The sequence below is a fragment of the Pagrus pagrus genome, assembly GCF_965226575.1.
Source record: "Pagrus pagrus genome assembly, chromosome: 21".
Classification (NCBI taxonomy): Eukaryota; Metazoa; Chordata; class Actinopteri; order Spariformes; family Sparidae; genus Pagrus; species Pagrus pagrus.
Window position 1 is genome coordinate 4,788,089 of NC_140208.1, and position 15,092 is coordinate 4,803,180.

At 41.0% G+C, this 15,092-nt stretch overlaps 1 protein-coding gene across 1 annotated transcript in view; it reads left to right on the forward strand.

Annotated features, from left to right (window-relative positions):
• etv4 (ETS variant transcription factor 4) overlaps nucleotides 1-15,092 on the forward strand; it is a 39,080-nt gene that overhangs the window by 23,108 nt on the left and 880 nt on the right. The window contains exons 5-11 of the mRNA XM_084342282.1: nucleotides 1,647-1,776; nucleotides 3,615-3,797; nucleotides 4,318-4,778; nucleotides 9,892-9,960; nucleotides 10,649-10,696; nucleotides 12,491-12,663; nucleotides 14,803-14,904. Of these exons, the coding sequence (XP_084198408.1) occupies nucleotides 1,647-1,776; nucleotides 3,615-3,797; nucleotides 4,318-4,778; nucleotides 9,892-9,960; nucleotides 10,649-10,696; nucleotides 12,491-12,663; nucleotides 14,803-14,904 (1,166 nt within the window). The remainder of the gene's footprint in view (nucleotides 1-1,646; nucleotides 1,777-3,614; nucleotides 3,798-4,317; nucleotides 4,779-9,891; nucleotides 9,961-10,648; nucleotides 10,697-12,490; nucleotides 12,664-14,802; nucleotides 14,905-15,092) is intronic.

Genomic DNA, 15,092 nt, shown 5'->3' on the forward strand with positions numbered 1-15,092 from the left:
AAATGAAAAAAAGCCCTTAAGAATCTCCCAGAATCCAAAGTGATGTCTCAAATTTGCTTGTTATGTCTGACCAACAAATCAGATTACGGCAGATGTTGGCACCCGAGACTAAAATGGCGAGCGCGGTAAACAGCTTAACATCAGCATGTTAGCGATGCCCATTGCAATTTCCCAAGCTGACATCGTAAATTAGCTTGTTTTGTCTGACTAACAACTCGAAATAAAACGTTTGCAACCATTTAAATCAGGAAAAAAAACACAAATCCTTGCATTTGGGGAGCAAGAAAGTCGTTTTTACCTCAATAAATGAAAAGCAGACAATGAAAATGCATCTTTCTGAAGAAGAAATCCTTTTAAATCTTTCCTTTTTATTTCAAGAAGAAGAGTTTTAAACAACTACTTCCAGCCAAGTCGAGCATCGCCGCAGATCCTCAAGGCTGTTTGTGGTTTTTACGTCACTGTAATCTTTTCTCACTTTTCGTCCGCTCTATTCTTCCTCCTTGTTTTTTTTTTTCACTTTCTGTCTCTCTCGCCTTTTGTTGGAGCAGCCTTCTCTGGCCTTATTCAGGCAGCCAGACATTTCTTCTTCTTCTCCTCCTTTTTTTTGTGAATGGACGGCGGTATGTAATTACCTGGGCTGAGCTTTCAGTGTGGCCTGCTCCGTCAGCTCCACACCCACTGCACACACACACACACACACACACACACACATTCACGAGCGCACGCGGAGATGCAGACCGGCCGAGATTCCTAATACACACACTCAAATGCGCACTCTCGCACTCGTTGCACACACATAAATACAGGCCTCCCCAGCTGGAAGTGCACAGCTGCTGCTGTTTACCCTGTCGGGACCAGAAAAACATCCTGTACAGTTCTCCGGGTGAAAACCTCCCCTCACATAATAAACACAAGCCCTCGGCACAGTTTGAAGCTCCACTTTGGGTGGTTTCTGTGGCCGTCGAGGCAAAGGTCCCCTGCAGCAGTCCTGCTTGATGGACAGTTCGCCGTGCAGGAGGGTTGGTGGTTGTTTTGGGAAAAGGAATTGTACTAAATATGAAGGGAAAATGTGGCTCTGTCAGGTTATCGCCCTCTGTCCTTTTGTTTTACTGTTACCCTCCTGCGCAAAGCAAAGCCTCCGAGCGATTCGCCAACATCTGGATACCAATAGGAAAGAATGCCGACATTCAGTGTATACGCTGTTCTAACGGAGGTGTGACATTCGCTTTCATCAGCCCACAGACATCTCTCTGGCCCGTACAGTTGTTTAGCTTTGAGCTCGACTTTGACAGAGGAAGTTTTGGCTGCTGTTGTGTCTGGAAGAGTGAAGAAAAGTGGGCGAGGACACTTTGGGCTTCCAAATGACTGCAGGAATGCAGTCGTGTGTGAGCGTGTGTGTTTGTGTGCGCGTCGGTGTGTGTTTATACGTGTCTGTCTGCCGCCCCTGTGTTTTGCAGCTGACAGTCGCTTGAGCATTTTGGCTGGCACGTAAAAGAGATTCCTGTGCAGACAGAAGTATTTGCTTTTGTCTTTGAGCTTAATGACGGTAGTATCGGGGCAGGGCTGAGTGAGAAGAGAATATACAAATCCCCGCCGTGTGCGTGTGCCAACCCTCATCTCTGTTTTCTGTTTACTGTCTCTTGTAGCGGTGGCATTTCACAGCCCTCCAGTCACTATCAAGAAGGAACCGCAGAGCCCGGGCTCCGACCCCAGCCAGTCCTGTAGCCACAAGCAGAGCTTCAGCTACCCCAGTGGAGAGCAGTGCCTTTATGCCAGGTATACCTTTAACAGGAGGGATAAGTATATGTTCTGTGGTAGTTTATGTTGTTGGCCTCACAGTCCCTAAACCCTAAAAATTACCACAATAAAACCCAACATTTTCTTACTCTACTTTAGTTTCCAGTCTTGGTTTTGTTACAGGTTTTTGACATTTTGCCTCAAACCCAATACATGAAGGTTAATGTGATATTGGTTGTGTTGCTCACAGCATTGATCAACATCTTTCCAGAAACAGTTCTGCAGTTTTTTTCAGAGATACTATTTCCTCAATTATGCCTAAAACATTGACTTTAGTACGGAAGCCCTGAAGGACAAGCGGAGACATTTTTTTCTTGGCGATCCAAAAAACAGTTTTCTTGAAGTTCCTTCATTTTTTCCATCCGTGAAAACGTGAAAAAAAAATTCAGAGAAAAGTTTTCATGTGTCAAACAGTGAATTTTTTTTTTTTCCTTTTTTTTTCAGGAGGAAAAAAAAATTAATTTGTGAAAAAAAAAAACATTTTCAGGAGAAAGAAAATGTTTCTTTCTTCTCACTGAAGGAGAAGAAAATTAACGAATTCAGAAAAATTATCCCATAAAAATCCTTTTCAAGCGACATTAATTATCTGCATTCATTAAGTTATTTAATCTGTTCACACTGACACTGCAAAAAAAAAAGTGTCTTTTGTGTTTTTGTATGTTATTAAAAAAAATTACATCCGGAAAAAAAATCACCTCATCTCACACATTTCAAAAATCAAGTTGACAAAAAAACGTTTTTTTTCATGTGTGAAACAGAGTAAAAAAAAATCTTTTTAAGGAGATTTTCTTTTAAAGGGGGAAACCAAGTTAAAATAAAAAAAATTCAGTTGGGAAAAAAAAGTTCCTGAATTTTTTTTCATTCGGTGTTAAACACAAATAAAAAAAATAAAAAAATTCTAGCAAAGATTTTCTTAGCAATTTTTTTTCCTCACGTCATAAACACAGAAGAGAAAACAATTTAGATCAGACTTGGAAAATGGATCACCGGGAAAAAAAAAAAAATGATTCACTTGCGTCTCAGGGCTTCCGTAGTTTAGCTAATTTAACAATAAAAAATGTTCCTCTGTTTTATATCATTATTTATCAATGTCTTTGTGTTTTGGACTGTTGTTGTCTAAGAAATGTGGGAAGTTGTGATGAGCATCTTCACTATGAAGTAGAATTAGATGAAACGTGATTAAAATATTTGAAGTCAGTGTTTTAGGCCAATTATTTTGAGTGTAGTAAGTTCTCCATAGTAAGGTCATTACACAACGCTGTGAGCACCAAGAACAAAACAAGTGGCGGCAAAAGTCTCAGAGTCGGATATCTCTGAACAAATTAAACCAAAACCAGCTAAAAGCATGACATGCACTCTTTGGTTTCTCATCTTCTCTCAATTTTGGTTTAGATAAGAGCAAATAAGAGCAAATAAGAGCCGTGTCATTTCCTCCTCTGCACCAGGCTTCCTTTAGGCTTTTTCTAAGCTCTTATTTGGAGCATTTCTTAACTGTAATTGGCTGATTTATTGTTTCTCTGCATATTTACTGGCATCCTTTTGTTACCGAGGGCAGAACAAACAAAACAGTAATGACTTTATTTGACCATTCTCAATAACAGAGGTTATCCATGTCCAATGACCCAGCACTGATCAGCTGTCATGTCGGCTCAGCTGAAACACTGACCACATGCTATTGACCAGCAAACCCCCCACCATTAGTTGTTTGTTGTATTGACTGAAAACAAATACTAAAACTAGGACCCCTCCCCAGTACAACCGTGTCTTAACATGTGCATATATGCATGTCCTCATGAGTGTGTTCATGTTTTTTCCAGTGCCTATGAGCAGAAAAGGGCTGCAGGCGGGGCCAAGAGCTCCTGCCCAGGGACCCCCATGTCTCCCATGCAGCAGCATTACTCCCCAAAACCTGCCACGGCCGGACGGCCCGACGCTGGCTACATGAACCCCGCTGCCACCTCCCAGCCACTGCCCAGCAACAGCTACCCCATCAACACCAGGTGACACACCGGCTCTGATTGACGTTTTAACCACATCCGTGACATTTTTGCAATTACACAGGAGGGTGTGCTTTGCCGTCGTTAGAGGCGTGATGGTGATGACGGAGGTCCTCGTCGTGCCAGTAATGACTGTAAAGCTCAACCTCGAGTGTGATATCACAAAACAATACATATAAAGAATCAAGACAAAATAAAAGATTTAATCAAAATGTATTCATATGGTGGAATACTTTGGGTTCTGACTAATAACTGGAAAACATAGTCATGTCTGTAGTCTCCTATGTAATCAAACCTAAATTACTCCATCAGTAAGTATGGTGCACCTTAGCAACAACCTAGCAACAGGGCCAATTTCTAGCCCCTGTTGAGTAAGCGAGCTAACGTACGCTAACATGTATATTTTTCTAGACACGGATGTCACAAACTGAATAAACAAAAACAAAAGCTCAATCTTTTTGAAACTAAGATATCTGCAGAAAAAATGAGATCCTGAAATGAGCTGCTGTTTCTCATTTCTCAGTACCAGGTATCAGGGCCCTTCAGGAGACCCCATGTGCCCCCAGTTCCCACCACAGGCGCAGGCCTTTCAGCGCATGCCATCTGCCCCAGCGGGACATGGCGGCAGTGGAGCTGGAGCCGGCGGGGGCGGAGGCCCAGGGGGCGGAGGTGGTGGAGGCGGCGGCGGTGGTGGAGGTGGTTATCATCGGCAGCACTCTGACCCCTGCATGCCCTACCTGCAGCAGAGCTTTAAGCAAGAATACCTGGACCCGTTGTACGAGCGGGTGGCTCACATGGCAGGGTCCGGGCACGGGAGTGGACCAGGACACGGACACGGACACGGACAGGGGCATGGATCTCACCCCCACCCTCACCCTCACCCCCACCCCCACCCGCATCCACACTCACACCCGCATCAACACAGGTTCCCACCAGCTCACATGATGGTCAAGCAGGAGCCCACAGACTACACCTACGAGCCTGGTGAGTAATGCAGACTAGTGTCGATATATGTATTTATTATTGAGAGTATGAAATATCAGAAAATAGTGACGATGCTCTTGGTGATCCATTTCTGTTCTGTCTGATCTAAATAATCATAACTTTTGTGTTTATGACTTGAGAACTGGTCAGAAAAAAAAACGATCGCAGGAAAAATCTTTTAAAGTTCCTTAATTTATTTTTCTATTTGTGAAAAACGTGGAAGAAAAAACATTTTTTCAGGACATTTTTTTTCGTGTTAACACCAAATGAAAAAAATTTCAGGACATTTTTTTCCTCCTCTTGAAATTTTTTATTTTTACTCTGTTTCACACTTGCAAAAAATGTTCAGGAATTAACATTTTTAGATTTTTTTTAATAACATAAAAATAAATATTTTCTCCTGCCAAAACTTTTTGTTTTCAAAAAATTCTGATTTTTCAGGTTTTTTTTTTCCTTTTGTGAAAAATATGGAAGGACATTTTTTTTTCCAGGAGAATTATTTTTCTTGTGTTAAACACGAAAAAAATTCTTCCCCTGAAAAAAAATCAGACATTTTTTTCCTCCTCCTGAAATTTTCTTTTCACACTTTTTCACATATGAAAAAAAAAAAAGTTTTTTCCCCCTCCTGTAAATCGTTATTTTTTTACTTGGGAACCTGAATATTGAGAATGTGTGAAACCAAGTGGAAAAAAAATCAGGAATTTTTTTTCCTCCTCCTGAAATTTTTTGTTTTCACTTGGTTTCACACTTGCAAAAGAAAATCTGCCCCAGCGGGACATGGCGGCAGTGGAGGGCCAGGGGGTGGAGGTGGGGGCGGAGGATTTTTCCTAGCAAAAAAATTGCTAAGGAAAATCTTCCATCACTTTTTTTTTTTCATTCGTGAAAAATGTGGAAGAAAAAAAAAAATTTTCAGGAGATTTTTTTTTTTTTCGTTTTTAACACCAAATGAAAAAAAAATCAGAACATTTGTTTTTTTTCCTCCTGAATTTTTTTTATTTTCACTTGGCATCACTCTTGCAAAAGAAAATCTCCTGAAAAAGTTTTTTTTTTTTTATCTGAAAAGTTTTTTTTTTCAAAAACATATTTCGATTTTTTGTAACTTAAAAAGATTTCTCCTGACTTTTTTTTTCAAAAAAATTCTGATTTTTTTTTCCCACTCAGGTTTTCACAATGGGGAAAAAAAAAAATTAAGGAACTTAGAAAGTTTATCAGGCAGAACTTGTTTTCCACCAGGTCTCAATTCATAAACAAGGGCGAGAAAACATTTTATAAAAAATGGATCAAAAGAAAAAAAATCTGCACTTGCCCCTCAGGGCCTCCGTACCAAACACTTTATCAATTAACAAAAGACTGATTAAAAATGTTATGTCTGTTCTGGGCTACTGTACAAAAATGGCTACAATAGGGTGGATGGTACCAAAAACACATGATTAAGGTAATTAAACACTAATGGAAACATAAATATGTTCCATTTATGTCAATAGATCGGCCTAAATCCTTCACACTGCACCTTTAAGGGAATGTAGTAAATACAAATTGTGCCTGTGAACTGACACTAGAATCTGAACACTGGTTGTGATGATTTATAAAGGTTATTTGACATCTAAATCAGCCTCATTTTGGAGACAAAGCCTCCCCAGTGTGCACAGCTCACTCAAGAACAAAATGTCCAAAAGGCAAACAAACTTCTTCACTGTATCTACACTCCTACACGACTCCCTCCCGCCTCCAAAACTCCTCCTTTCAACTCCCTGACACTTTGCAAAGAAAAGGAAAAAAAGTATTTTTTTTTTCTGCGGCAGCTACACTCCTCCCTCCTTCCTTACCCTCCCTCCCTCCCTCCCTCCACCGCTCTCTGTGAGAGAGAGGCAGAGGAATTTCATTGAGAAAATGGAGGGCACTGGAAAGACTAGAGTCCCCGGTGGAGTGCTCCAGGGTTTCAGGTTGCACCAGCGGCTTCCTTTTTCTGCAGGCAGATGAACTCATAATGGAAAAATGAGCGTGGCCGCAGTAACCCGAACCTTTCACTGGCTGGGCTTTGGGAGAGGGGTGAGAGGGGGGGAGGGAGTGGTAGGACTGGTGGGTGGGGGGGCACGGGTGGGGTAGTCAGCTCAGGCACTTTAACAACAAGCTTTACCACTGGAGAGTACAGAAACCAGCTCCTCTGCCTGCCTCTCTCAATTTAAAAACAAGGAGTGAGAAATTTAACACTCCACATACGTTGTGTCCTCGTTCACCTGCGCTGAAGCTGCTGCAGGATTAAAGCAGAGAAGCTATTGTTGAGTTTCCCACCGGTCCCACATCGCTATGCCTTCCAGCGCTGAAACCAGCTTACTTCATGCTTCAACAGCGACCTAATTCCTCTCACTCTCTTATGTTTTTATTCTTGCACCTTCGATAAGGAGACAGGATGTAACACTGACAAGGAATCGCACAACCTTGAGACAGAAAGAAGGGGGGAAAGTACCAAAGGATGTTTTTCTGGGAGGAGGAGAAAGTTGGATTTGGCGTGGTTTCCTCAGAGAGGTTCCTCTGATACGAGTTTGACCGACTGCAGAGACATTAAAGATCAGAGTTTATCGTTCTTTAGTAGACAGTTATACAAGACATCACACTTTTCCCGAGATAATAAATGACAGGAGACTCAAATTTGGAAACGCGGTTGTCAAATGAATCTGCCTGGAGAAGTTTTTATCCTCTCTTAAAGGAACATTTTATCGGAAAAACAGAAATTCAGTCATCAGCTACTCGACCTCATGCTGATGAAAAGCTGGGTGAAGTATCGTAGTCCACAAAATATTTCTGGAGCTTTACAGCAAAACACAGTTCATTAGTCTCATTTTCATGGTCCATAGAGCTCGTCTGGTGTAGTCCAAGTCTCTGGAAACCCTGAGATCCAAAATGAATTTGAAAAGATTTTATTTACACCCTTTTGAAATCCCAAATCTTCACTGTAGCCGCTAAGCTAAAAGCTTTAGTACCTTCTGACGTGGATGCAAGAGCTCCAACTTGCATACATTCGCATACAAACCTCAGTCCTCAGTAGTGACGTGGTCGGCACAGCTGTCACTACAGTGGGAGTAGTAGAAGTTTTAAAACATGTCTCCATCTACTTCAGTTGTTTAGGAGATCAAGAATTGTTTTGTTGACTAAAACTAGATAATAGATAATTGGGTGAACTGCTCCTTTAACGATTAGATCTCCTTGCATTAAAAGAACGATGTAATTAGGCGATGAAATAAATAAATAAAACTGCTTTAAAAAGAAAAATGTTGATGTGATTTCAGGTAGTCTTTAAAGGGACACTATGTAGACATTTAAACTCAGAATTTTAAATTTTACAATCTAATGAGGCAATAAAACAAAATCAGAAATGTTTTTTTCCATCACTAAATAAACAAGCTGTCCTCATAGGACAATAAGGTCCCCAGAACACACACAGAAGCAAGAAAGGTGGCAGGGTCCGCCACATATAAGCAAAGTAGACAAACTGACCTTAAAGGACAACACAATTTCATAATTGTATTCAGTTTATTCAGTCATGAAAACGAAGACAGTTTTTTTTACTCAGGCATAAAGACTCTGTGTTCTGTAACATATCTTTAATTTGCAGACACAGTAAAGGTTTTGTTCCTTTCAGGCAGCTACACGGCCACATTGTCTGCAGTGACTGTTGTTTATCTGCTGATGATTTATAATGCCAGTCATTTATGGTCATTTAACTGAAAGAAAACCGGTCTCAGACTGTAGAGTCATAATGGGAGGCAGGTAATGGAGCGTACAAAAGATGTGTATTGAAGTGAATGGCGTGTTAAGACAACAACACCTGTGTTTTTCTTTTTAATGTGAACAATGGGCGCCAAATGCCCTAAGTCTACCGTCTCCTTTTTAAAAGCAGGCTTGAGAAGGAGGCTCCCTAGTTTCACATACAAATTGGCGTTCCAGAGCTTAATCACTGCTATTGTGTCGCATGAAAGACACAAAATGGTCATGCCACTCGGTACACAATTAACCCCGGTGCTCTCACACCCAATCTACCCATCGCTCCCTGGTGGGAGCCTGCCATCTCTGGGCAGACGTATTATTTACAGTATGATCGAGTGCTGCTGCCCCAGAATGGAGGGTTTGATTTTCCCCAATGGCATCTTATCGCAGTGGCGGTGCTGCAGCTGCATTCCCCGGGAGTGAGTCACGGCCAGAGCCGGAGGCAACGAGCTGCACCTTTCAGTTTTTTGTGCTCTCGCTTGTCTCGTTCATACAGTTGACAGACGGTTTAAAAAGACAAACCAACACAAGTAGAATAGTCTGGGGACACGCCTGTTTTTTTTTAATACACAAGAAAAACATACACAAAGGTGAACAGGGCAGTCACAGGATGTAGAGCACAAAACACTCCTCAGATAGCTGAACTCATTATCACACAAATGAGCTTGTACAAGTGTTTCGACTTGCAGGGAATTTTTGCTCGAGGGGTTTTTATGAAGAGGGACGTACTGTAAGATCTATTTCAGCGAATGCATCTACAGTATTTGAGTCAGTCAATGATGTGCCCAGATAAAGTGCAGACACTGTATACTGTACCACTTTTCTGGTCTGGTGAAGGTGCTTGCTCACGGCCTAAAAATACCAGCAGAGACAAGAGAAGCGATATGATAAATGCAGCGTTTGTCCTTGCAAAATATCCTATATAACACACACACACACACACTTTCTCAAGCTGATACCGGCTGAGTAAGCAGAATGTTTGGGTTTTTATTGACTCGAACTTGATGATCAGATTTAACTCTTCAGCCATCATTCTTCTGCCACTTGAAAGGAACAGTTCGCCCACTCATTCGTAGTCTCCTCACCCTCATGCTGATGGAAATGCGGGTGAGGTTTCGTAGTCCACAAAACATTTCTGGAGCTTCACAGCAGAACAGTGTTGCAGCATTTAACGCTCCAGATCTGTTTTGTGGACGACGAACCTTCACCTAACTGTTGATAATGAATGAATTTTTATTTTTGGGCGAACTGTTCCTTTAATTGATGGTTGACAGAGCACATTTTTGGCCACAAAGACACATTTTCAGGGCAAACCTTTGACCTGTAGCTGTTTGTGTTGCTCTTGCAGATGTGCCTGGATGTCCCTCTATGTACCACCACAGCGAGGGCTACCCAAACCCCCAGCACAGCAGTGAAGGTAATGGGTTTTTTTTTCATTTCCTGTTTGACTTTTATTGTGATAACCTTCGTTTTCTACCAAAACATAGTTGGTATTCAGTAGAAGGAATCGAAACGATGTCACTTTGTCCAGCCTCCTCCTCTCCAGTGCTGTATCTATTGCTGGTTAGAGCTCTGCGGTCATTGGCTAACCGGCGCAGAGTGTCCGTGTTTCCATTGGCTAACCAACGGTGTGTCTATGTTTCCATTGGCAGGGGCTCTCGCCTCACCCCTGCCTCAAGAATCCTTGAATAAACATAACTTGTGGAAAAAGCACTCTTATTTCCCCGAGAAAGAAAGGAAAACAATCTTTCCCTTCACTCTCATTGTTTGTTGCACCATTTTGGGTCATTCAGATTCTTATTCACCACGAATGTTCAGTGCATGAGAGCTTTAAAATGACTCCTAAAGGTTTCAAAGATGTTTTGAGTCTTTGCTCCCAATAACAAGTGCACTAGTCCTTTTCAGATGTTTCCAAAATAAAATGTAACTGAAGAGCTCTAGTCTACTTTAAGTCAACAATTATTGGGACTCGATATGTGAATATATCCTTGTTTTTTTTTGTTGGGGTGGAATTCAACACCTGGCACAGATCCCAAATGAGCCACCTAGCTGTGCTGAGATCAAGGTCCTTGAAAGTCTAACACAAGTCTCCCTTTGTCTCCCAGGCTATCTTTTTGAAAATGACTCCCGCGTGGTTCCAGAGAAATTCGAAGGTGAGCCTGCTGTACCCATAATCCCTCTACATTCACACACAATTTCATTTGCACACCCCGAACCGCTTGTTCTCAAGCTGTTAGATGGATGACAGCAGGTACAGGAGGGAAACACTAGCCATACAGTGACCCACTCCAATCTCTATACCTCACCTGACTTCTTACAACAACGTGAGAGGTACATGGGTGTTTTTGGAGCTTAGTAATTGGGTTTGGTTTCTCCGCACACACGATGTAGGGCTCCTCTGTCACAGCGAGGGCAGAGATAGACCGTTTCCCATGGTGCTGCTGGTGTTAGTGATTGATGCTAAAGGAGATTGAGTGGAGAGCCTGAGGGTGTCAGCACTGGTTGAACCAGTGAAGTGTGCAAGAAACACTGAGAGATTAGTTAGCTGAGCGTCTCATGTTCCTACACTTGTGTACAACATATCCAGTAACCGGTAAACAACTGAGAACGAAACAGGAATCCATGTTCATTTACACATTGCTACAGAGGAGGATAAGGGCCACTGCAAAAACAAAAACAAAAACAAAAACAAAAAATCAGCTCTGACTTGTTTAGTTTTTTTCAGAATTCTAAGTTTAAAGTCAGAATTTTAAGAAGAAAAGTCAGAATTTTAAGGAAAAAGTCAAAATTTTAAGAAATGAAGTCAGAATTTTAAGAAATAAAGTCAGAATTTTCAGGAAAAGTCAGAATTTTAAGAAATAAAATCAGAATTTTAAGAAAGAAAAGTCAGAATTTTAAATAAAAAGTCAGAATTTTAAGAAAAAAGAGTCAGAATTTTAAGAAATAAAATCCGAATTTTAAGAAAAAAAGTCAGAATTTTTAAGAAAAAGTCAGAATTTTAAGAAATAAAATCAGAATTTTAAGAAATAAAATCAGAATTTTAAGAAAAGTCAGAATTTTAAGAAAAAAAAGTCAATTTTAAGAAATAAAATCCGAATTTTAAGAAAAAAAGTCAGAATTTTTAGGGAAAAGTCAGAATTTTAAGAAATAAAATCAGAATTTTAAGAAAAAAAGTCAGAATTTTAAGAAAAAAAGTCAGAATTTTCAGGAAAAAGTCAGAATTTTAAGAAATAAAATCAGAATTTTAAGAAAAAAAGTCAGAATTTTCAGGAAAAAGTCAGAATTTTAAAAAATAAAATCAGAATTTTAAGAAAAAAAGTCAGAATTTTAAGAAAAAAAAGTCAGAATTTTAAGAAAAAAAGTAAGAATTTTCAGGAAAAAGTCAGAAATAAAGTCAGAATTTTAATAAATGAAGTCAGAATTTTAAGAAGTAAAGTCAGAATCATGAGAGAAAAAGTCAATTGCTGGAAAAAAAGTCAGAGCCCTCAGTGGCCTTATCCTCTTCCCTACAATGCTTCATCCAGTATTAGTAATCAGTATGAATCTTGTTGTTTCTAAATATCTATGACCTTAATGCACTAAAATGTCCCTCAAAATGTTCCCATTTCTGTCTCCACTAAACACACTGCTGCCACTTTAGTGCTGCACTTGATAAGCTGTAGTTAATGAGCATTTGATTCAGTTTACGTCAGTTTGCAAACATGAAACATCAAGATTAGATGTACTGGCTGCACTACAATCCAGATACTTCCCAAGTCAAAATTTCCTTGTTTGTACATGTAATATAAGACCCATTTTAGACCGTAATGCGATGATTGAATCTAAATGTGCTGATGCAGATTAACGTGCCGAAAATACATCATGTGGTAAACCACGGAGCAGCCGGAGAACCACAGATGTTTTTAAACTGCACCATTAACTCCAATCTTGTTTCCTCCTCGGTCCAGGTGAGGTGAAGCAGGAGGGTGGTGGAGTTTTTCGCGAGGGCACACCTTACCAGCGCCGCGGCTCTCTGCAGCTCTGGCAGTTCCTGGTGGCCCTGCTGGACGACCCCGGCAACGCCCACTTCATCGCGTGGACCGGCCGCGGCATGGAGTTCAAACTCATCGAGCCCGAAGAGGTACGTCTGAAAACCCTTTTGTCAAACAGTGTTGTTTTTTTTTTCCTTTTCAGACAACATATCTTAAAGGCAGTTTTTGTGATTTCATTTGGGCGGAAAAGTGCATTAATCAGAGTGTTTAACGCAGATCTTTCACTGTATCATGATGAACCAAGAACATTCACAGATGTGGGACCAGTGTAGAGGCTGTGACATCATCTGTAGGGATGTTTGGATGCTTGAATTTGGGTTTACAGCTCAAACACTGTAGCACGCAAAGACAGTTTGATAGGCTGAAACAAGCAAATATGGTCACGATCATGCCTGCTTTCAGACGTTTTATTTCAACTGTTTTTTTCAGTGAAAAATGTTTTGTCCTAAACAAGATGTTCAGTTTACTGTCACAGAGGAAAGAAAAAACAAATAATAACAATAATCTTTATTTATCAAGCACTTATCAAACCAAAGTACAAAGTGTTTTACATGGAAGATATGAAATAAAATACCAAAATGATAAAAAATACAAGAAGAACAAATTAAAATCTAAATTAATAAACAACAATGTGCAGGTTGCACATTGCTGCATCAGATCCAGAGTAGAGCATTTTTAAAATCAATTTATTTTATTGGCAAACAAAGAAGACAAGGAGAAAAGTAAGGATCAGAAATCAGAAAAATGAATGTTGGAGACGATAATATTCGTAAGGTCTTCAGGCGCTCGGCTCCGGTTTGTTGGGTGTGAACCTCTTGCTCAGTATTGACTATTAAAGGGCATCTCCAGGTTCTCTTGGCTTCTTTCCATTAAAACGGTTGTGATATCCCCTCCTTAAAAGTTCGACTTAAAGAGATGGCATTTAAAAATGCATCGGCACTATTTTTAACTGGTATTACTGTACGGCCTTTATCCACAGATAGTGGAGAACTGTTGATAGGGATCACGATGTTAATATAAATCTGATAAGGACGACACAGGAGTTATTCTCGGAATGAATTTATGTTAGCGGGCGTTTGAAGGCGCTACCTTTTAGATTAGAGCGATCCGAAGTGAGATTCTCCCTCGCAGGTCTATTCTCTGACCCATCTTCCATTAGTCCTCCCCATTCATTATTCAACACGTGAAACACTGGATTGATAAATGAAGGACGAGCGCCTTCAGAGAATCATCCAACACCACCCCTCTCTCACCTCCTCACGTTTCTCCAGTCGAGACATTTCTGCGATGTTTAAGTCTGAAAGTTTGACTGGACGCCACAGACAGCGTCCATTTAGGTGGGTCCTAATACGGGCGGCTCTATACTGTGTTTTCCATTATCTTTTTACTGTACATTAAAAATGAATGGGCTGAGAGTTTTTACAAGAGCAATTAGAGCTGAGAGCGCACTCAGAGATCAAACAGGGCTGCTGGCTTGATGGCCACTGTGGGACACAACCTGTCTCTTCCTGAGTCATGAATCTCGGCGTCTCTCCCCCTCCCCCCCTCCACCCCTCAGGCTTTACAGCTTCTTCCACCGGCTCAGATGTTTGTCAACACAAAGATCGCTCACTGTTGCGAAAATGATTTGATTTACTCCCCCACCCCTGTCTGCCTGCGTGGGGTCGTTGTGAGACACTAATTTTCCATCAGAGTTAGCGGTCCCTCGTCAGCTGAGGGTTCAATTTTGGGGCTGCGAGTGTATTTCATGGCCTGCCTCTGACAAGCAGCCATGACTCCTATTTCACTGCGAACACTGTGGGACTCTGGTTGCATTCAAGTGGTAATGGGTTACATAAAAAGGAAGTGAATCCACATGTGGGGACTCGCCCTGGTCTTGGCATGTTGACGCTGTTGAGTTAAAGACCGAGGAGGGGAGGGCTTTGACTTGCCGCCGAGGACCCCTAGTGGCCACGGCGTGGAAATACAAACAACTGTGTCTGATTATGATTTTTTTTTTTTGGGAATACGAACTTCAGGAAGAGAGAACTGCTGACACGAGTGATTCTCTTCTCTTCTGTTGACGTGTCATTTGAGGAAGGCAATAATCTGAAGCATGAAAATAATCAGTCACATTTAAATAAAGCTCAACGAAGCTGAACTGTTCGAGAAGTGTAACCGCAACCATTTCCTCTTCTGCCATCCTCTCCCTTCCTCCTCCTCCTCCTCCTCCTCCTCCTCCTCCTCAGGTTGCCAGGCTGTGGGGCATGCAGAAGAACCGTCCAGCCATGAACTACGACAAGCTCAGCCGCTCTCTGCGCTACTACTACGAGAAGGGAATCATGCAGAAGGTACTAAAAAGCACCTTTTTTCATGTTAAAGTGTCCCTATTTCCAGATATTAGTCTATTGTCTCCAAAACGTCATATATTGTCCATAGTAGAGTAATATTTATAAGTCGTAACTAATTACTTTTACTTATAAATCAGTTTTGAGCCATTAATAAGAATTAATTTGGGGTTGCCAGGTTGTAAATAATC